Source organism: Schistocerca serialis, chromosome 7 (genome assembly GCF_023864345.2).
Source record: "Schistocerca serialis cubense isolate TAMUIC-IGC-003099 chromosome 7, iqSchSeri2.2, whole genome shotgun sequence".
NCBI lineage: Eukaryota > Metazoa > Arthropoda > Insecta > Orthoptera > Acrididae > Schistocerca > Schistocerca serialis.
In genome coordinates this window covers 487940579-487963782 of record NC_064644.1, presented here as the reverse complement: position 1 = coordinate 487963782, position 23204 = coordinate 487940579, and the positions used below count along the sequence as shown (strand labels likewise).

The following is a 23204-nucleotide window of genomic DNA, read 5'->3' as shown; positions in this document are numbered from 1 at the left end:
CGACGAAGGGTGAGCCAGAGAGTGGGCAGGCGAAAGTGGTGAGGTTGAACGGGCGATCTTTGCGCTGGCCGATCTTACGACCATGGCACGAAAGGTGATGGCGCAAGTCTGCGTGGCCGCCTCCTTTGTTGGCCGAGGAGAAGCAAGGACAGTGCTGTATTTTCCTTTCTGAGGCACGGTGGGCTGTCGACTGGCGAATAATTTTCGAGCAGCAAAGGTCGACACCTTTTCCTTTACTCTAATTTCCTGGATGAGCTTTTCGTCCTTAAAATCGGGACAAACTCGAGAGGAAGCAGCGTGGTCACCCATACAGTTGATGCAGCGAGGGGATGGATATGGACAAGCACCCTCATGGGCATCCTTGCCACACGTAACACATTTGGCCGGATTGGAACAGGACTGGCTGGTGTGATTGAACCGCTGACACCGATAGCAATGCGTAGGGTTTGGGACGTAAGGGCGAATGGAAATTATTTCATAGCCTGCTTTGATTTTCGATGGGAGTTGAACTTTGTCAAATGTCAAGAAGACAGTGCGGGTTGGAATGATGTTCGTGTCAACCCTTTTCATAACCCTATGAACAGCCGTTACGCCCTGGTCAGACACGTAGTGCTGAATTTCGTCGTCAGACAATCCATCGAGGGAGCGTGTATAAACGACTCCACGCGAGGAATTTAAAGTACGGTGCGGTTCCACCCGGACAGGGAAGGTGTGGAGCAGTGAAGTACGCAGGAGGGCACTGACTGTTTCTAACAACAGGGTGCCATTCCATAATCTGAACAAGACTTTACAGGACATGCAATTGCGTCGACACCTTTCTGAATAATGAAAGGGTTGACCATGGAGAAGTCGTGACCTCCGTCAGACCGAGAAACAACAAGGAACTGTGGCAACGATGGAAGAACTGACTGTGACTGAGACTCAGTGAATTTACGTTTGTGAGCAGACATAGTGGAAGGTGAGGAAACCATTGCGGAAGAATCCCCCATGATTACCGGCGTCTCCGATGGTGCGCTCCTCCCTTGTGGGGGCCCTCTCTGAGGGCACTCCTGCCTTAGGTGACTGTTCACACCTCAGGTCACACCTCCCGACAAACGGACGGAGGGACCAATCGGCACTTTCGGAAGGTATCAGCTCGGGTAATCACCCCTCCCTGGGCCTGGCCATTACCAGGAGGTACGTACGTGTCCTACCTGTCTACCCGGGGCGGGGAATTACGCGTTACCCCGTCACCGGCTACGAACAAAAATGCGTGGGTCGGCCTTCAGACACGCACAGGGAGGAAGAAAGAGAAAGGGAAAGGAAAGAGGAGAGGTCTCAAACGCCGCAGCGGAGAAAAGGGTAAAGAGAAGAGGTAAGGAAAAGAGAAGGACAAAGGAAGGATGAAGACATACAAGCAAGGAAGGCGAAGAATGCGGTACATTTACAAGCGTCCGTCTCCGGACGTAGGCACAAACCATACTCCCAGAGGGGGAGAAAGGGAAGGAAAGAGCCAGAGGTGGGGGGGGGGGGGGGGGGGGGGGCGCGAAGATGGGGGACGGGGAAGGATGCGGAAAGGGAGGGTATGCAGCCCAGAAAGGAAGGAGGGCCACATTAGCTCGGGGTCCCGTGCTCGCTACGCACGTATCCACAAAAGAGTTGTGGACCCCCTGGGGGGGGCCTGTTCATTGCCCCATATTCCGACATGACCAGGCACCCAGCAGAAGGATACCTCTTTACCCTGCCATTGGAGCAAGTACAGTGGGTCATATATCAGCTGGACCATCTCCTCAGTCAGGTACAGGTTCTGCAGTGATTGTAAGGCACTAAGCGAATCGGAGCAGAGAAGAAATCGATCGCCTCGAACAAGATTAATCTGTTCCAGTGCCTTCAGGATCGCGTGGAGCTCTGCTGCGAAAACGGTATATTCAGCAGGGAGGCGAATCCGGGTAACATGATCAGGGAACACCACAGAACAGCCAAGGAAATTCACCTGTTTGGAGCCATCAGTGTAAACAACAGTGAAACCGTGATGCACATCTAAAATGTTAAAAAACAGAGATTGGAATGTAAAATCTGGTGTGCCATCTTTCTTAAAATTAGTCAAATCTAGAATAAGTTTGGGTCTCCGGAGGCTCCAACCGCGACGTAAAACACGAAGACCAGCCATAGACATCGCAGCGAGGAAATCCTGCGCGCAAATCCCATAGGGCTGCGTCGCACGTTGCCGGTTATGAAATAACTGTGCCAGAGGAGGCTGAGCAACCGTATGGTATGCAGGTGTGTATGGTGTGGACAAAGTTTTATACGCCTGGCGTACTGTAAGTAGCCGTTGCCACATATGAAGTGGCAGTTCACCAGCCTAGAGGCTTGGTATGGGGCTAGTTCGGAATGCCCCAGTGGCCAACCGAAGCCCTTCATGTAGCACAACGTCTAACATCTTTAAATTAGAAGGCCTCGCAGACCCATACACCGTGCACCCATAATCGAGCTGAAATCACACAAACGCCCTGTAAAACTGGAGCAGACAAGTCCTGTCAGCTCCCCATGAACTGTGGCTAAGACATTTTAAAATACTTAAAGCCTGAAGCGACCGTCGTTTCAGGTCTTTAAGATGAGGTAACCACGTGAGCTTCGAGTCAAAAATGAGCCCCAGAAATCTCACCGTGTCTTTAAAAGTAAGAATAGTGTCCCTCATCCTCAACTCAGGAAAGGTTAAAATCGAACGAGAACGGTTAAAAAGAACACATACAGACTTCTCGGTAGAAAACTTAAAACCACCCTTCTGCGCCCAGTCATCCAAACGTCTAATAGTAATTTGCAACTGACGCGTTGTCGTTGCAAGCCTTGAAGATGAGCAAAATAAAGAGAAATCATCCACAAACAAGGAACACTGGACAGGACTTTTCACTATGGACGTAATGCTATTAATAGCGATGGCAAAGAGAGTTACACTTAAGACGCTATCCTGAGGGGCACCGTTCTCCTGCTCAAAGCGATCAGACAGGACGTCACAAATTCGGTATCTAAAATATCGCGGCGAGAGGAAAGACTGAATAAAAAGAAGAAGACAACCACGAAAACCACATTCATGAAGCTGCTCCAGGATGAGACGCCTCCAAGTGGTATCGTATGCCTTCTCGATGTCGAAAAATACAGCTAGAAGATGATGACGGTGTAGGAAAGCTTGTTGTATAGCCGCCTCGAGGATGGCAAGGTTATCTAAGGTGGAACGAAACCTCCTGAACCCACACAGAAAGCGACTAAGGAGTTGCCGGGAATCTAACATCCAGACAAGGCGGCGGTTGACCATCCGCTCCTAGGTCTTCCCCATGCAACTAGTGAGGGCAACACTACGGTAGCTACTTGGGCTCGTGCGGTCTTTCCCAGGTTTTAAAAAAGGAATTAAAACTGCCTCACGCCACGCGTCAGGAAAGTGACCAGACGCCGAAATGGCATTAAAAAGTGCGAGGAGGATTTCTTTGTTGAGCATTGTGAGGTGCTATAGCATACTGTAATGGATCCTGTTGTGACCAGGGGATGTGTCACGAGCTCCAGACAATGCAGAATCCAGCTCCCACATAGAAAATTGGCTGTTGTAACCTTCATGAGAGGTGGACTGGAAGTCCAGACTACATCTCTCAGCAACGGCTCTATGGCGCTGGAAACCTGGATCCTGACTGGTTGTTGCAGTAACTGTGGCAAAATACGCTGCCATAGTCTGGGCAATGTCTCACGGATCCGTGTGGAGAGTGCCATTATTCATTACAGCAGCCATGGGGCAGCTCCTCCTCTGCCAGAAATTCTCCTGATGGCCTCTCACACAATGGAACTTTTTGGTGGAACGATTAATGGTGTTCAGGAACTGTTGCCATGACCTCTTCTTGCTCTCACGAATAATGTGGCGACATCTTGCCCTCGCCACCCGAAAGGCTGCAAGATTCTCAGCAGTCGGCCGACACTTGAACCGACGCAGAGCCGCACGCCTGGTCCTGATTGCAGAGCGGCATTCCGCACTCCACCAAGGCACAGGTGGCCTCTTCCGGTGGCCTGTGGAATGGATGCTGCAGCGGTGTGGTGGACAGTTTTGGTAATATGATCCACCCACACCTTAACATTCGCACAGTGTTCGAATTGGGCCTACTGGATATAAAGTGTTCAGTCAGCTCCACTCAGCACCCATCGTGGTGGTCTCCTTTTGGGGCCCACGCCATCTGTCAGGTGAATCCAGATTGGAAAATGATCACTGCCGTGGAAGTCAGTGACCACTTCCCAGTGGGCACTGGTGCCAAGAGCTGGAGAGCAAAGCGAGAGATCAGTGGCAGAGAATGACCCAGTTGCTGTGCAGAAATGAGTACTCTGTCCTCCATTGGGCAAGTACGCACAGGATGACAGGACAAGCCTCCCAATTGTTCTACCCCTCGGGCAGGTAATTGCAGAGCCCCAAAGCACATTGTGGGCATTAAAATCACCACAAATAATGAATGGCTGGGGGAGCTGTGTAAGAAGGTCGGTGAGGGCCACTTCATCAAGTGCGTCATGTGGGGGCAAGTAAAGTGAACAGACAGTCAATGGAAGACGCACATGCACAGACACAGCGACAGCCTGTAAAGTCGTCGTAAGCGAGAGAGGCGAGGACTGGTAGTCCGTCCTGACGAAAATACCTACACCTCCTCTAGCTCTCTCTCCACGTAGGTCGTCCTTTTTGTGGAGTGTATAGTGTCGTAGCTCAGGGGAGTATGAGGGATGGAAATAAGTCTCCTGGAGACAGAGACACAGTGGTCTACCCTGAGAGAGTAGACAAAGTTCCTCCACATGCTTCCTGAACCCTTGCAAGTTCCACTGAAGTATGGGAGCCATCTATGATGGGGGTAGCACCTTCATCCTGTCTCTCCGACGGGGCGGGGAGACTGCAGCAGGTGGAGGGGCAGGCATGGGGCGAGACGATTGCCCCACACATATGTCGTATTCCATCAACTCTGGGGAAGAGTCAGATGAAGCCACGCGTAAAACAACATCCACATGGTCAGACGGTTTACCACAGGATTTGACCCACTGTTGCTGCTGTACAGGAGCTTTCTGCGGTTTGGTGGGCTTTTGGGGAGCCGATGTGGCAGTGGTAATGGCTGTGCTGGGCCTCGGAACTGCCTCAGCTGTTGGAGCCGCCAGGGGCTGGCCCAAGTTCGCCACTGTACCCTTGTCTGCCATTCGAGTAGAGGCTACCGGCTCTGAAACACTGGCTGCATCGCAAGTGCACTGACAGCTGCAGGTATTAGTACCAATACTCACCACCTCTGTCTGCGTTGAGGCATCGGATTTTGGAGAAGGCTTTTGAACCAGGGAGCAAAAGATGTAGCAAATGTGGGAGGTTGCATCGACTTAAAGATCTTCTTGGCCTCACCATATGGGATACGCTGGGTTGTTTGTATTTCCTTAACTTTGCGTTCCTCTAAAAATATTCGGCAGTCCCTACTCCAAACAGGGTGGTTCCCAGAGCAATTGATACATCTGGCTGGAGATGGGCAACCAACTCCTTCATGAGCAGCCTTACCACAGTTGCCACAAGTCGCTTCACCTTTACATCCTAAGGTGGTATGCCCAAAACGCTGGCATTTAAAACAGCGCATTAGGGACGGGAAATAAGGCCGCTCACTAAGGCGAAGGAAGCCAGCTTTCACATGTTCAGGAAGTTTTGTGCTACTGAAGGTCAGAATAAAGGAGTCAGATTTCACAAGATTGCCATCAACCCTCTTCATGATATGTTGGACATCAACGATACCTTCTGGAGCCCACTCACGTTGCAGTTCGTCTTTGGCAATGCCGACTAGATCCCGGCATGTCACAACACCTTTGCTATAATTCAAGGTGGTATGCAGTTCAGTGTCTATGGCATACTCCCCAAGGCATTTAGCAGCTTGGAGGTTAGTTGCTTGCTGGGAAGTGGAAGTTTCCACAAGCAAGGTCCCATTACGCAAACGCTTCACTGATTTTAACAAGCCACAGATGCCCTCCAAACCCTTTTGTATATAGAAGGGCAAAACCTTCTCAAAACTACCCTCCTTCCATTTTACAATGAGAAACACGTTCTGATTACCAGAATGCATTCTGTTACTAAAGACTTGACTTGTCAAAGATGTGCTGCAGTCAGAGGGACTGACTGCACAAGCCCTCTTCAGAGACTGGGTGTTAGAACCTTCCAGCGGCCCACCATTCCTGCTGGGAGGAGGAAAAGAGGATTTCGAAGGATCCATCTCGGTCCCACGAGCAGCTAGGGAACTAGAAATCCACCTAGACAGAGTCCCGCATGACTAGGTAAGCCTTATACAACTGGAGTGCGGCAGGTGCCCCAGAGGTTGCCCGCTTGCGACTGTTCCACCCCAACAGCCATGCACCTTATAGGCACGCAACACACCGTAAGATTGAGAAGTTTTTATAGAGGTTTACCTTCCTCACAATCCAGGCGGTCAAGCCAAGATTACCATTCCCCGTAGCACACAACATTCCACCGCCGCACCATGTGGTGGTCGCTGAAGCACGTCTGGGGGTTACGGTGACAGGAGACTGGCGGCGCTGACCAGTCCCCAGCTCAGGACCCCGGGGTCGCCAAGCCCGTACACAGAAAATGAATGCTGAGCGCCTGGGGGTCAAAGAGATTAGAGCCCACACAGAGGCATACCGACTTTCTTCCCACAAACAGTACGAGACTGGAACAGAAGGAAAAACCGATAGAGGTACTCAAGGTAACCTCCGCCACACACCGTCAGGTGGCTTGCAGAGTATGGATGTACATGTAGAACCCTGAGGAACACACTTTTGCCAGCAGTGCTCATCCAGATGCAAGACATTAGAGCACCTTATGCCCTTCTCAACAAGATTTGATGATGATGTTGGATGTGGGATGCTCAACAGTATGGTCATCAGCGTCCTAACAAACTTGGCGGAGAGTTGGGTGGGGAGGGGTAGGAGGGGCAGATGTACACGACGGCTATCTCCACAAACGGAGTTGTTTATAACTCAAGTCCACCTTCCCTCCCCACCACTTTAGAGATGAGGCCTGAAAGTTCATCAAATTTCAAAACCCATGTGATACTGGTGTAAGTGTCAGCGAGGATGGTGCGCAGATCTCCTCCCAAATTGAGGACTGTCCTGATACTAGTGTATAAAACAGATGTTGCCAATATATGTGGAACCTAAAGTAGTACCACAAACTTTACAGAGTGGTGGATCCTCCTGCCAGAGGAGGAAACCACGTGTCGAAAGGGTACATCTTCTGCACAGTGTGACACATAACACACTACCTTGACGGAGTGTGGTGAGTAGTACCCAATTCTATTAGTGAATGACCTGAAGTCCGTCATGGTTGTGTAGTTGACTTGGCTAACAATAGTTTGGTGTCCACCACTTCCAGCCGTTCGATCTCCAACTGACGCACAATTCTTCTGTCAGATAATGAAATAACAGTGGACAAGGGGATGGCACATCGATATACAACACTATCTCGACATGCTTCTTTGGCTGCTTTGTTGGCTAAGCCATTTCTCTGTATCCCAATGTGTCCAGGTGGCCAGCAAAAGACCACTTCCCGGTAGTAGTCATATGTTGTTGTTGTTGTGGTCTTCAGTCCTGAGACTGATTTGATGCAGCTCTCCATGCTACTCTATCCTGTGCAAGCTTCTTCATCTCCCAGTACCTACTGCAACCTACATCCTTCTGAATCTGCTTAGTGTATTGATCTCTTGGTCTCCCTCTACGATTTTTACCCTCCACGCTGCCCTCCAATGCTAAATTTGTGATCCCTTGATGCCTCAAAACATGTCCAACCAACCGATCCCTTCTTCTAGTCAAGTTGTGCCACAAACTTCTCTTCTCCCCAATCCTATTCAATACCTCCTCATTAGTTACGTGATCTATCCACCTTACCAGCACACTGAACTTGAAATTTAAAATAGGGTGCGACATTGTGAGCTCTAGTGGGTAAAAACTACAACAAGCACAGTTAAAGTTCACCAAAACAATCCTCTAATGTGAGAAACTAAAACCAGTTTTACTGGTCCAACTTTCCAGCATAATTATGGTTAGGTGAAGTCACCTTATCATCACCAGATTGGAAGAAGATTTGAAGATCGTAAAGTGATTCAAAAATGAAGAACTTTTAACTGGGCTTCTGGCTACAGAGAAAATGCCACTAATAGCGATTGCACAGAGTGTGACACACAGTACACTGCCTTGAGGGACTCTAAACAAAGCACTCAGGAAGGAAATCACCAGTGAGAAATAGAAAGCGTCCGCCATCAAGGAAGAAGTGGCAGATGTCCACGTAGTCCCCACACCAGACACTGGCGAAGGATGTTGTATCTCCAAGTCATGTTATATGTCTTTTCAAGTGTAAAAAACACATTGACTAAATGGTTGTGGCGTAAGAAGACTCCTCTATTGCCATCACCAGTAGAATTAAGCTGTCAAGAATGGAGACTGGAAGTGTCTGAAACCACAATGTGGGCAGCACAGGTGGCCCCAGGAGTCTAGATGCCACATGAGGTGGTGTTGACCATATGCTCAGGAGGACTACCCACACAACTCATAAGGGCTACACACTGGTAGCTTTGGCAAGATCTTTGCCTGGTTTCCATAAAGGTATTAATATTGCTTCCTTCCAAGTGATGGGGTACTGTGATCAAACAAGATCTGACTGAAACAAGATATGAGCTTGTCTTTGGCTCCAGGGCACATATGACCGTACAGTATAATGAATCTGATCAGGTTGTGGAATAGCGACTCTGGCTGTAGACAGAGCTAATTCCAGTTTCCACCTCGAAAATGGAAGATTGCAGACCACCTCATTACATGAGAAGGGGCAGAGCCTCCTATGTCCATAGTCCTAAAGAATCTCTGAAACTCATGAGTTTGTCCAGAACATGCAGTGACAGTATAAAAAGTTTCAGCTGTAACCTGAGCCATGTCTTTAGGAGCATCCAAAAAGGCTCTATTTCTCAACACTACCAGACTCAATTTCTCAACAATACTGTAAGGCAAGGTGTACTGCTCTTGCCTGCAATCCGTCTTCTTGAGCCCCAAACTTGTGCAGTGGAAGTTGACCGATTAACAGAATTCTGATATTTCTCACAGGAGCTCTTTTTCCGTTCCTTTACCAATCGCCTCATTTGTGTTCTCACAGACATGAAGCCACAGTGATTTTCTGTAGTTGTATGGTGTTTAAATTGCTGCAAAGCTGCTCATCAGGCTCCGATTGCTGACAGACATTTGTCGTTCCACCAAGGGACATGCCGTTGTCTGAAGTGGTTGCTAGAATGGAGAATGGAATCAGCGGAAGGTTGTTGGACCATGCATGTAACATGATTCCCCTTCTCCTGGGCACATTCCTGCTGTTCAAAGATGACCTACTGACTATAACACAATCAATTTGCTCTTTGAAGCATCTATCTTTGCAGTCTCCTGTTGACCGCTGTCTGAGTAACCAGGCAGATACGCAATGGTAAGTGTGTCACTGAAGTGCAAACCTGTGGCCACTTCCCAATGAACTGAGTCTGCAATAAGTGGGGAGCAGAAACACAAGTCAATGGCTGATGCTAACGCTGTAGTTATAGAAAAGGGTGTCACCTAACTGGAGTTCAACAGGCTGATACACTTTAAATGGGCGAGATGCTCGATAATTTGTCGCCTGAAGCATGTGGTAGCCAAGACCCACATCACATTATGTACACTGAAGACAGACAATGGGCATGAGACTGTGGGAAAGAGTTCTTGAGTGCCTCTGCATCCAATGGGCCATGAGATAGAAGATATGAAGAACATGTGATTTTTTTACGAGTACTTGCTCTGAAGGTGATTGTATGGCTGTGGTAAGAGGGACAAGAGAGGCGTTGTAGCTGCTGTCAACAAAAACAGCCATTCCACCATTAGCTCTGTCTCCAGTAAAATCTCCCTTCCTGTAGGGATGATGCAAGTGTGTCAGTGACGAAGTACATGCAGAATAGTCTCTCACGAGCTGTAATTCTTGGGATCAGTATCCATTCCATTGGAACAGAGATCTCTCTGTGAGAGCCACTGATTAATGACAGTTGCCTTCCTCCTCCTCACTTGTTGGTGGTGATTTACCTGTTAGGTCAGAGGGAATGTTAGACAGTGCCTTGTTCTCCAGTACCTGCATGTGGATCTCAATATCTTTGACAGTAAAATCACCATCAGAAAGGGAGATGATCACCAATCTGAAGGTTTTCCTGCCCGTGCAGTTTAAACATTTCGAATAAAGTGTACAAGAGTTGCCCACCTCATGAGCTGAGCCTCCACAATTTCCACATGTAGCCCTCCAGTTGCACGCCATACTGATTTGACCAAATCTGTGATCTTTGAAAATCAAATTTGTGTTGGTAACAAATGGTTGAACCTTAAGATGGACACAGTTTGCAAAAGTGTGTTTAGGTAATTATAGAGACTTGAACATTAGAATAAATTTTACATTTTTTCCAATGTGCCACTGACACTTCCTATAATTCTGCAGTTCCATGACAGCCATATTTTCCCATTCTTCACATAATTGCCTGGGTCCATCTCCATTGTGGCAGGAAACCACGCTTTTACAGAAATTATGAGTGCATTGCAATTCACCCTGAACAGGATAGTCACCTAAGGTCTAGCATACCCTGATGTGGCTGTTTCGACTAGAACTGTTCAATTATATCTACATCTCTACTCTGCAAATAACTATGACGTAGTTTAACACTAAATTGATTTAACACTTTTTAAGCACCAAGAAATACCCCCAATGTCTCGTGTATACAGAAAGGGGAGTCCTGCTCAAAGGTTCCCACTGCCCTCTTCATTACAATGAAGCATTATGGTAGATTAGATCCTGTTATAATTCCGAGACCTTCTCGAGCAGACAACAGAGTTCTCTTTGTTGGATGGGTATAGGTACTGGAGGACAGTATACCCACCTTAGGTCGCTACACAGGTATCCCATGAGCCGCTAGGGAAACCAATGTTGATCCAAGAAGAGCCTTGTGTGACTGAGCAAGCCTTATACAATTGGGGGGAGGAGGGGGGGGGGGCAGAGGGGGGTGGGATGGGGGGAGGTGGCTGTGCTAGGTGCCCCAGGCATTTCCCAGCAGAAGCTATGATCTCAACAGCCACTCACCCCATCAACACACAGCACACCTCGATACAGGCCCCTGTTCTCTGAAACACACTATGTCCACTACTGTGCCCAATGAAGTTCTTAAATATGCCCAAAAGTTTACGATAAAAGAAGTCTTGCAGTGCCAGCTCATGAAAGCCATGGTCATCATGCCCATACGCAATCACGGCTGGTGGTTTGTTCTGTGAAAAAACAAATCCTCTCTGTTCCCTCAGTTGTGGGGCACTGTATGTAAGCCAACCCCCCCGCCCCCTGCTGAGGCATGTATGGCTTGGGTTGCTATGCTACCACTGGCAAAACCCTCAGCGTCTTAGATGCATGCAAACTGTCCTGCCAAACACTGAAGGCGTCTATGATAATGCTGTATCCCCCAGGAGAAACAGCAAATTTTTCAGCCCTGCAGAAACCATCAAGAGATTTCATTCATGCACCAGTCTCACAGTCACTAAACTTCAGGGTGTGGTTCACAACAAAGTGATTTTAGTATTACAGCCCTGCCACATTTAAGAAACTAGCCCAGGTAAGCTCATTCAGACACTTCTGCTATATATTCTTAATTGATTGAAGTTAAAACATGCACTCTACAGTTGTCAACACCTGAAATGCATCAGCAGAATCCCCACTCGAAGTAACAGTCCCAAAAACGAAAAGATGCACAACATGATGGCCATGTGCACCATTTCTCTTAGCGTACCAGAAAGAGATCCATCAACTTACATTACCTATCACCCCATGCCCCTGTTGGTCTCCTACATTTAATAACTTTGCCACATATCTCCCAACAAAAACAAAAATAATCTATTACTGTTCATACACAAACATATTTTTCCAAGGATGGCGTACCTGATTGAGGAATCTTAATAGGAATAGTATTCAACATAATTATAATGAGATCGGGTTCAAATTCACTAAAAGCATGTAACGCACCTGATGGACCATCACCACATTATCTTGGCAACATATCCACATGTAGTAACAATGCTGTTGTGCAATTCACATCAAGACCAGACAGTATAAATACACTAAAGAAAGTTCTGAAAGAATGCAAATAATTTAGGAGTGAAAAGTGAAATTGCCTGCAAAGTTTCTCTAGTTTTGCAAAGCAATAACTATTACTGGGTTACTCAAAGTTAATGTACGCTATTGTGACTGCTACTCACAAGCCATCCTACCTTTCCCCAACTGGAAGTCAAAAGGTTCTCCTCTGTCCCTGCTTGAATCGAACTTAGTTCCATCAGTTAAAGTGCCAATATAGTGCACAAAAACTTTACTTCCAGGAGCTGGTGTTTCAGAACCAGTTCCTTCTTTAATAATTTCCTTAAGAATTCCATTGTCTTTTTTTGGTGATATATCAACCGCGTTCGGCCCTGGCACATGCGGTTTACACTCCGATGTTTCCATTGCCTCAACAGTCATTTCTGCAAGAAATATATATTACACAGAAAAAAACTAACTGTACAATGATCGGCCACACACTCGTTCTGATTAACAACGAAACAAATTATTTTTCTTCACCGGCAAAATAATAATCAACTGTAAGGTACACACACAGAGCACTATTCCAAAACAAATGCTTGTTACAACGAAATCAAAACAAATCCTTACTTCGGGTACTTTAACTTCTCAAACTTGCGTAATAACAAAGCGAAACAGTCCCGATGAATTAATAAATGAGCCAGCCAAGGCGTAATATCGCCTCACGTCCTTCGAACTTTCTGCGTCTTGCGATACTGAGCTCTGCTACACTGTTTCTGTTTCCAGAATTTTCGCGACAAACGATGCCAACCATTCACAATTCAAAACAAATCGTTAACTGTTGATTAAAACGCTTTCTTATCATTTAGACTTTCACAATTAAATTATTTATGACTTTAAATAGATTTATTATTAATAACAACAGCTAAATCTGCCTCTTCGATTATTTTCGTGCAGGAAACGTTAATTTTTGTTGTGTTCTGCAGTTGGGTAGCAGCTAGCAGTGACCCAGCGTAAGTTGGGATCCTGACGAACTGTCTAATCGTTGTTTACCGGCTGACGGTGAATGATAACTGTAACTGAAGTTGAGCTATGCGCTTACGTAAACACTGAGCTCCACGATCTGAAAATTGTTTTTCGGGTAATGTCTACAGGAATTCATTACTTATTACGAGCATAAAATTTAGAATTATGTGAATGTAATTCGGATACCGGTAACTGTCTGTGCCACAAAACAGCTGTTCGCTCGAGAAATATTATTCCTGAAAGGCTTTCAAAAGAGCATTTTTTTTCTGTGATGTTGATAAATAATTACTGAATTATTAGGTTTAATGTGGATGCAGGCCACTAGAATTTAAGAGCTTTAAGTTCTTATAGTAGGCAACAAACCATAAATTGACGTGTAGTTAATTTTTTATTACCTCTCTGGAATTGTTGCGGTTTACGATGCGAGATCGTGTAGATTTTGCCTGTTATTCATCATTCCCACTTTGTGTACCGCCCATCTCATCATAAAGAAGAGCCTTCAGGGATGTGGCTACTTTTGTAAAGTAAACTGACAGCAAATTATGACTAGTGCTAATCGACTCAAACACATATTCTCTCCCTTTATATTACATTATACTTGTATGTTAGGGGAAAAACCAACACTTTCAAAAAAAGTGCTGTTATTGTCGAATATTTCAAATAAAATATTTTATCTTTATGTGTTATTCCTCTATAGATGTAGCCAGGACATACAAAATTTCAGTTACATGTATACATGTAATGTAAATCATATCTAATGCAGTCAAAACTTAATCACTCATAGATGAGTACTCAACATCAAATCCAAGCTGTCCCTAACATAAGCTGGATGAGATAAAAGGCATGAATAATCACACTTTTGTGTCCAAGTGAAATTACTCATCTTCACAATTTTAATCTTTAACCATTTCACTTTTGCAATGTACACCCTGCACTCACTAGTCTTCTCTGTGTTACACTATGTCAGCCTCACTTTGTAGGACCATGTCTATCCTAGGCACTTTTTTTTTTTTTTAAAAAAAAGAGAGAGAGAGAGAAAGCAGCATCAGTATCATTCTATGTAATGACCAGTCGGTATATTTTAAGAGTTTTTCCATTATTTCAGCATTCTGACGATTGAAGATATTGATGACAAAATTTGTTTCTGTACATTCCTTCCTGTCTTTCTCCATAAAATATATTACTGCCACATTTCCTGTGAGAACCTTTCCTACACTTTACATAAAATGGTATTAGCTGTCTGTAAGCTGGCAAAATCGAGATCTACCTGATACTGATATTTAGAGTTAGGCAGAGTTTACCTTCTTGAGGCCAAGTATTGAAAAGTATTGGGGAAGGAGTGGCTGGAGAGAGAGTCTTTTACTTTGTGTTGAGTTTTCCATTTTCCAGCCTGATGTCCACTGGCAACCTGTTAGACTTTTGCACCAGAATATAAATCACCATTCTGAACCCAAGGGAGGAATACATAGTCTACACAAAAATTATTTCTACTTCTATTATTGCAGTTGTTAAATGCTCAGAAATGTAAAATTTTGCACTTTAGAAAACAGAAAAATGTAGTATCACTGTTGGAATCAACTGACTCTTACAAATACTTGCGTGTAACACTTTGTAGGGATATGAAACAGAACGATCACATAGGTTCAGTCATGTTAAACAGCTGGTAGACTTCGATTTATTGGTAGAATACTGGAGGAGTGCAATCAGTCTACAAAGGAAATTGCTTACAAATCTCTCGTGCAACTGGTTCTAGGACATTGCTCAAGAGAGTGGGACTCATATCAGATAGGACTAACAGAGATGTTGAATGTATATAGAGAAGGGCAGCATGAATGGTCACAGGTTCGTTTAATCTGTGGGAGAGAGAGACAGACATACTGAAGGAACTGATGTGGAAGACTCTTGAAGATAGACATAAACTAAGTCTGTTTATAAGTTTCAAGCACTGGCTTTAAATGATTACTCTAGGAATATACTACAACCCCCTATGTATCACTCACATACACGTTATGAGGATAAGATTAGAATAATTACTGCGTGTACTGCATTCAAACATTCATTCTTTCCATGCTCCATACATGCATGGAACAGGAAGAAACCCTAATAACTAGTATAATGGGACATACCTTCTGCCATGCACCTCAGGGTGGTTTGCAGAGTATAGATGTAGATGTAGCAACTATCCTTTTCATAATATTGTTGCATCCATCTTGGATTTTCCACTGTTGATGTAGAGATAAAGACACGACATTGTTTGATGTTATTACTAAAAAAATCTCTGAAAGTGCTTGACCAATCTACTTCAGATTTTTAACCCTTGCCTTATTAAGCATTTATACAGAATAGACTACATATTTTTAATATATAAATGTATGTAATACAGATAGTATACTTGAAGGAAAAACATTTTTAAAATTTTGTGACCCATTTACTTCAGATTTGTACACAATACTCTAATAAACATTTGTGTGGGTATAGACTATACATTTTTAATATATATGAGAAAAGTTGTTAGTAAAAATAATGCAATGATTTATTTCAGATTTTTACTCGATACACTAATAAACATTCAGACAGACATAGGCTTTATACTTTTTTAAGCAACAATTTACAGGTTTTGTGTTAAAACAGGCTACAGGAAAGAAAATGCAAACCTGTACTCTACTGTGCTGGCAAAATATTAAGTTTAATTTTCTTTCTCACTCTCAGTTTTAACTACGATAGGGGGCATTTAAACCACTAAACAGATTGTGTCTCCCTTATATACTCTTTTTCCTTATACATAATTTTAAAGAAAAGTTTTACACAGTACATAACAGTGTGGTGCTTTTTTTTTCCCTTGGATTCTGTTTTAACAGAAAACAGGAAAGTTGTATTTATCTTTTCGACTTATGATTAGGATACCATTACAGAATAGGGATTATTTGAAGCTTTGTAATGTTACTCCTTTGCAGATTAAAACTATGTGAAATACTGTCATTCAAGCTGCTATCCTCACATATTGAGCAGCAGGAGAGGTGTCTGTCATACCCCAATTATGAATGATCCTGACTGATTCACCCACTCATTTTAATTACTTCAATTCCCGGTGAAGGTACTGTTTGCAGTAACAATAAACAAGGCTCTAGAGTGGGGGAGGAAGAGAGGACAGAGACAGAGGTGGGAGAGAATGGACATAGAGAGGGGGAAGGATGTGATGGGCAGAGAGGGAGGGGGGGAGGATGGGATAGAAAGAGATTTCATGGGCAGAGAGAGAGAGGGGGGGAAGATTAAGATGTATATCCAATTTGAATACATATATTAACTATTGTGAAGCATTTCTGAGTCTGCTAGTAAATTTTATAAACAGCAATAGTTGCAAATGTTAATAATTTTGCTAATAATAATTCTATAAGCATGATATAAATTTCATATAGGTTGTTGTTAATAACATTGCTAATAATAATTTTATAAGCATGATATAAATTTTATATAGGATGCGCTTGGGCCACGACTGCACTTTTTATTTGTCCACCACCACTCCTTGGCACACAGTTGAGGCAACGGATATTTTATATGTTTCTTTCGTATGTATATGAGAAGTCTACATGATGTTGTTTCCCATGAGTGGAAAGTGTTTTCATTGTATTGGTGGCACATATACATGTTAATAAGAATTTTCAGGAGCTTTGATAATGACAGCAAGATCCTGTCAAAACCAGTCATTGAGAAATAAAAGAAAAATGCCAGGCAATATTGGTTGCAGAGGATTTTCCTTTTCGAGAATAAATTTTAGTGCACTCGTGTCACTATTGCAAATCATTTTGGTATTTTCAATGAATATATCAGGTTTTTATTTTATACATTCAGTCAGTCAGCCACCTTTTAACTTGCTCAACGGGCACGTCGCCCGAGTCCCCATGCTACTGGGATTTTCAACTCGCTGACTCACTGTTATCTGCTGCACAGCACCTAGCCTGTACTAACCCTTGCCACAATGGAAATGCCACTCTGCCTAGACACTCAAAATGTCACAGATAGGGTGATAGGGCAGAGGATGGGCTGTCGGGTGGAAGGCACGAGTACAGTGTGTATGTGGAGATTGAAGCCAGGAGTAAAGGATGTGTTGCAAGGATGACTCCCATCTGACTAGTTCAGGAAAGCTGGTGCTGGGAGGGGGGGGGGGGGGGGTATCCAGATAGGACAGGTTGTGAAGCTGCCACTGAACTCAAGCATGTTGTGCTCAAAAGTGTGTGCCACCACTGGGTGGTCATCTCTGCTCTTGATCACAGTTTGGCATTACCCATTCATTCTGGTGAAGAACAGATTGTGGGTGATTGTATGTGGCATAGCTGTTTTCATAGGTAGCCTTGCCTCTAACAGGACTAGAGTAGGATGTGCCAGGTGGGTGAATAGGGCAAATCTTGCACCTGTTTCTTTCAAAGGGATTTGCAGGGGTTTGGGAGCACTAATGGCTTAGGGATGGACCAGTATGTTGTGTAGTTTGGATGGGTAACAGAAAACCACTTTAGGAAAGGTGTGAATGATCGTGCCATCTGGATCCTTTCCCCTAGCATCGGGTTTTGGAACTAGACAAGTGGGAGTTATCCTTGCAACACATCCTTGGCTCCCGTGATTCTCCTGGCCTCAGTCTCCACCAACCCACTGCTCATCCCCTTCCATTTCACTTTTCCATGTCATTGTCAAGCTAATGCACCCCCCCCCCCTCTCTCTCTCTCTCTCTCTCTCTCTCTCTCCTCTCTCTCTCTATCTCTATCTCTATCTCTTTCTTTTTCAAATTTTGCTTTGGTGTTAGACATTTTATATCACTGGGTAAGTAATCAGAAGTGTTAGTTGCAGCATTGTGCACCCATTTTTGTGCTAAAGATATTGTAGTTGCTCTTCTATTCCACGATCAGTTATCTCAACATTTTGGCATTTGTAAGGTGATTAAGGTGATTGGAAGGAGAGGTTGTGTTTATGGTTTTCCACGGAGAAACAATTTCAGGAGACCAAATTCAGTATTTCAGCCTTCTCTGTGTTATCTTCAATTTTGCAGCAGTATGAATGAATAGAGGGTTTCGAACCACATACTGATTTCACTTAAGACCAAAACATCGTAGGGTTTTTTACTCAGGTCAGTTGACAAAATTTTACTTTCAGTCATTGAAATCTTCTCTCATTGCTCTCCTTACTCTCATTTTTCCTTCATTCAGCTTTTGTTCATCAGCTAGATTTGGCTTCTGTTCAATCTGCAATGAAGCTCTCTTTGTTTATATGTACCTGTTTTCTAACATGGCCATTAAACCATGGTGGGTGTTTCCCATATCTTTTGACTTTGCTCGAAACGTACTTTTCTAAGGCATATTGAATGATGCTACTACTCAGATATTCTGCAAAAGTCCTGGTCATAGTTGCTAGCACAGCCTTATGATCACTGATACCTTCCTCTACATTAACTGATTTGATAATTTAAGGTCTGTTAGTTGCTAGGTGGTCATGGTGTTACCTTCATGAGTTGGTTCTCTAATGATCTGTTTAAAGTAATTTTCGGACAAGAGATTCAGAATATATGTCACATGAATCCTAGTCTCTGGCACCAGTTTGTGATAGCATAACTCTTCAGTGTGTACTTGGCAAGTTGATGTCACCCTCAATTACAATAGCATGAACGGATAAATTAGTAATGATATTCTGCAAGTTCTCTCTGAAGCACTCCACCACTTTAGCTCCTGACTCTGATGGTCTGTAAAAGCATTCAGTTACCATTTTTGATCGGCCTTTGATGCTAAGCTTCACCCAAATAATTCACATTTAGAATGTGCGATACCTTTGCTAGATATTATTGAATTGTTTACTGCAATAAATATGCCACCACCAATGGTGAATAACCTACCCCACATGTGAAATATTCCAATCTGAATGTAGGATTTGTCCCATCTAGAGGTCTACTGTATTTGCTACTTTCAATTCTGTTATTCTGTATTATATCATCCTCTCAATTTGTAACTTCCAGCATATACTTCATTCTGTGATGTGTCTGCTTCACTCTGCAGAACTCCAGAACAAGTTTATGAAGTTGAGAACTGCTTCTGAAAATTGTTCTGCATTCATTCAATCAGCACTCTCATTACAAATTGATTGGTATAATGCTTCATTACAAACATTCTCATTAGTGCTACTTTGAAAAACCCATTCATTACCATTACATGTGTGCTAATATCATGAAAAGTTTCAGGAGCATTCTTGCCAGTCAGTCACCACAACCAGTAGCAGTCATAGTGATTGTGCTAATTACTTGCTCATGCCACAACTGGTGGATATAAAGTCTGGCCTGCATCGAACTTTACATTGGATAGTTAACTACAAAAGAATGCACTACTGTAATATGAGGAATCAGTATATTCCAATTATAGAACATGTATGCAGCTAGTGTTCCGTATTTTCCATATCATGTGTTTCTGTAGTTTATATCAGCTTGTATCCTCCTGTATAGTTTTGGGTGTCCACTGACTCTGTACAAAATGAGAGGACAAATAAATACAGCATTACTACTACCAGCAACATTGCTCCTGCTCCTGCTTCTGCTTCTATGTGACTTATGGAAAGCATACAGTTACTAAAAATTTAATTGTTTTTAATGATAATAATAATAATAATAATAATAATAATAATAGTAATAATAATAAATTTTCAGAGCATTAATCAAATGTTATGTAAGACCTTTTCTGTTTCAGCTGATCCTCTGTCTTCTGTAAGATATGGCTGGTAGAAGTCTGTTTAGTGTTCTGAGACAATCCTGCTATGTTACCAGCTTTCACACTCGTTTGATCAGCAGTGGGACATTTAGATGTAAGCAAGAAGACTAATTCTTTATTGAGTGTTCTCCTTTTTAATAATTTGAACTAATGTGGGATCTTTTAAAATAGTGAGGGGAGTCCTTCCAAGTGCAGAAAATTACCAGCAGGGAAATCCAGTTGTAAAAACTGCTTTCCCATCAGGTCACCAGACAATAAAAGTATTGTTTGACAACCACAAAACAGCTGACTTCAAAACTATATGGGTAAGTTCATTTTTAATTTTCCCCTCCTTCGTCATCTGCTGTTCATGAAGTCAAGTGTGAGTTTCTACTGGTTGTTAGGCTCATCACCTTAAACTTTTTTTCTCAGATAGGCTATAATTATCATCAATAACATCAAGATTTTTCTGTGAAAGGTGTGTTTTGTTTAAAATGTAAGCAGGAGAAAGTGTCAAAATCAGCATTTCTCAAATGTGTGCTATAATGTGAGAAATCCGACAATTGTCGTGTAACTTCTTTACAATTTCAGCAAATTTCAGAATAGTAGTTTGAGAAATGCTGTAAACATTGGTATTGAGTGAATTCTTGTTTCAGTTAAGAGACAACTGCAAGTGTCCTCTCTGTGTTCACGAGGAGACTCGTCAGAAACTTTTAGACACTCCCTCGTTGGATGTGGGTATTAAGCCCAAGTCTTTGACAGTCACAGACTCTGGAAACCTGGTCATATCCTGGCAGGAAAAAGGGCAAGACCACATTTCAACATATGATTATAGTTGGTATGCATTGCTCCATGTTGACAATATCCCTTGGTTTTATTTTACGTTGAATCAAGGGAATTATTATTTTCTTTACCAACTTGTCATTTGTAAAGTGTTATTACAGGTAATGTTACATTACAGACAAAAATTTTGATGGATAAAGAAATGTTTGCTAGCTTTCATGGTACTGCTGTGTTCTGTTGTTTCAATCTGTGGCTTGTTTTCAGGAAATGATTCCATGAGCAGTAAGTTTAGAGAGTACTGGCCTTAATTTTATGGCTTCTGTAATGATTTACATAGTCACTATGTAACTCTGTTTTATAGGTTATACCGTTATGGGCAGAGTTTCATACATGAAACCTTTGAATCTGAATCTGATGGTCATCACATTTCACGCCCTCCATTAGTCTTGTGGGACAGAACAGAAATATGGAAAAATTTGCCAGAAATTTCATACAATGAAGTAGTCAGCAGTGAAGAAGGACTGCGTTCGTGGCTTGAAATGTTTTACAAATATGGAATAGCTTTAATGAGAAATGTACCACCAGTGCAGGTACAATTTGTTGTTATTCTCAATAAACTTGAAATTATATTGAAGCAGTTTGGACCACTTGAAACAGAAACTCAAATCTGATTAAAGTTTTGTTGCTTAAGTAAACAAAATTCTCTTTCCAGGGCCAGCTAGTTGAACTTGTGAAACGATTTGCATATGTGAAAGAGACACAGTATGGCCTGACATTTGATGTAGTCAACGAGCCTGACCCTCATGCTCATCCTGCATTCAGTGGCTTGTACCTGCACCATCACACTGACATGAACTATAGAGAGAAGAGCCCTGGAATGCAATTATTACACTGTCTGAAAGTAAGCATACTACACAAGATAATTATATTTTTCTATTGTCATTTGAAGAAGATACAGTACATTTTTTGGTAAAATTTGACTGAACATTGTTGACGAACCCATCCCGAATTATTTGTGGGTGGCAGTTATTGTGAACAGTTGTGAGTGGTTTACATGGCAGAGCAACTGTTGAACACAGTAGGTAGTGACGTAGTGAAAATGTAATGCATTTTCCGTTGCAGAAAAAAGAGTTGGCACTGTAAAGCAGCAACAGCCAGTGTGCAAACAGTTCACACTGAGTGAAATAACATAGTGTACTTTCCGGTATGTAGGTATTATCTGGTTAAAACCTTATTATTTGCAGCCTCATACTGTCCTCGCGCCATGCCATGGATTGTGTGGCCTCTCCTGCGGGTGGTTTGAGTCCTCCCATGGGCATGGGTGTGTGTGCGTTGTTCTTAGCATAAATTAGTTTAAGGTAGTTTATGTAGTCTGTAAGTCTAGGGACCGATGACATCAGCAGTTTGGTCCCTTAGGAATTCACACACATTTGAACATTTGAACTGCCCTCCCATTGGATGACCCAACTTGACACTTTGACAAAATTGTGGAAAGTATAACATGTGGGAGGCCCTTTGTAAAATTTAGTCCAGTAACTTATATACATATGAAGACATTCACACTGTAATAAAGTTAGCGTTGTGATGTCAGTTGTGTATGGCTGAGGACATAGTCTAGTGATGTGCATTGGTGAAGGAGGCCTGTAATGGGCCTCACAGGCAGTTTCCTAGAAGAGACAGCTGTCACAATTAGATTAATAGCACCACTATGAATAGATCCAAAGGAAAGTGTGGGGAACAATCAACATTATACAGTAGGACAGCTTGCTTTCCAAATAACCCAGAGGACTACTTATGTCTGTCTTAACAATTCGACAAACTCTTCTGGGGATTTGAAGCAGACAGATTATTAATAGTATGTTTTTGAGTGTTCTACTAATTTATAATTTCCATTTCATACACAATATTTCGATGACCGACTCAGCCGATATCTTAAGGTACTAAGAGTTTTTCTTCTATGTATACTCGCTGCCTGGGACTCGTCGAATTGTAGGCAGGGAGTACACGAAACAGCAAAGCTTGTAGCACCTGACAAAGATGGATGACCCCCCCCCCAGGGGGTCCACAACTCTTTTGTGGACACGTGCGTAGCGAGCACGGGACCCCGAGCTAATGTGGCCCTCCTTCCTTTCCGGGCTGCATACCATCCCTTCCCTTTCCGCATCCCTCCCCGTCCCCCATCTTCGCCCCCCCCCCCTCACCTCTGGCTCTTTCCTTCCCTTTCTCCCCCTCTGGGAGTATGGTTTGTGCCTATGTCCGGAGACGGACGCTCGAAACTGTTCCAAATTCCTTGCTTTCTAGACTTGCAAGTCCTCATCCTTCCTCTGTCCTTCTCTTTTCCTTCCCTCTTCTCCTTGCCCTTTTCTCCGCTGCGGCGTTTGAGACCCCCTCTTCTTTCCTTTCCCTTTCTCTTTTTTCCTCCCTGTGCGTGTCTGAAGGCCGACCCACGCACTGCCATGCGTAGCCGGTGACGGGGTAACGCGTAATTCCCCGCCCCGGGTAGACAGATAGGACACATACGTACCCCCTGGTAACGGCCAGGCCCAGGGAGGGGTGATTACCCGAGCTGA

General features: G+C 43.6%; 2 protein-coding genes across 5 annotated transcripts in view; one reads left to right on the top strand and one right to left on the bottom strand.

The window, feature by feature from the left end:
• LOC126412783 (peptidyl-prolyl cis-trans isomerase FKBP4-like) overlaps window positions 1-12974 on the bottom strand; it is a 143953-nt gene extending 130979 nt beyond the window's left edge. The window contains exons 1-2 of one of the 3 annotated variants that reach the window (XR_007575341.1): window positions 12740-12969; window positions 12307-12552 (exon numbers count right to left, since the gene is read on the bottom strand). Coding sequence is in view for 2 of the 3 variants with exons in the window: in XM_050082553.1 (XP_049938510.1) it covers window positions 12307-12550 (244 nt within the window). In the remaining variant the exon portion in view is untranslated. Of the gene's footprint in view, window positions 1-12306; window positions 12553-12739 lie in introns of all 3 variants that reach the window. The other 2 variants (XM_050082553.1, XM_050082554.1) reach the window with 2 other exon arrangements.
• Window positions 12975-13110: 136 nt separating this feature from the next.
• Window positions 13111-23204, top strand: part of LOC126412784 (gamma-butyrobetaine dioxygenase-like) — a 92052-nt gene continuing 81958 nt past the window's right edge. For both annotated transcript variants that reach the window (XM_050082556.1, XM_050082555.1), the window contains exons 1-6: window positions 13111-13250; window positions 19852-19966; window positions 20044-20177; window positions 20508-20689; window positions 20996-21224; window positions 21347-21535. In XM_050082556.1, coding sequence (XP_049938513.1) covers window positions 19876-19966; window positions 20044-20177; window positions 20508-20689; window positions 20996-21224; window positions 21347-21535 — 825 coding nt within the window. In that variant the 5' untranslated portion in view covers window positions 13111-13250; window positions 19852-19875. The remainder of the gene's footprint in view (window positions 13251-19851; window positions 19967-20043; window positions 20178-20507; window positions 20690-20995; window positions 21225-21346; window positions 21536-23204) is intronic.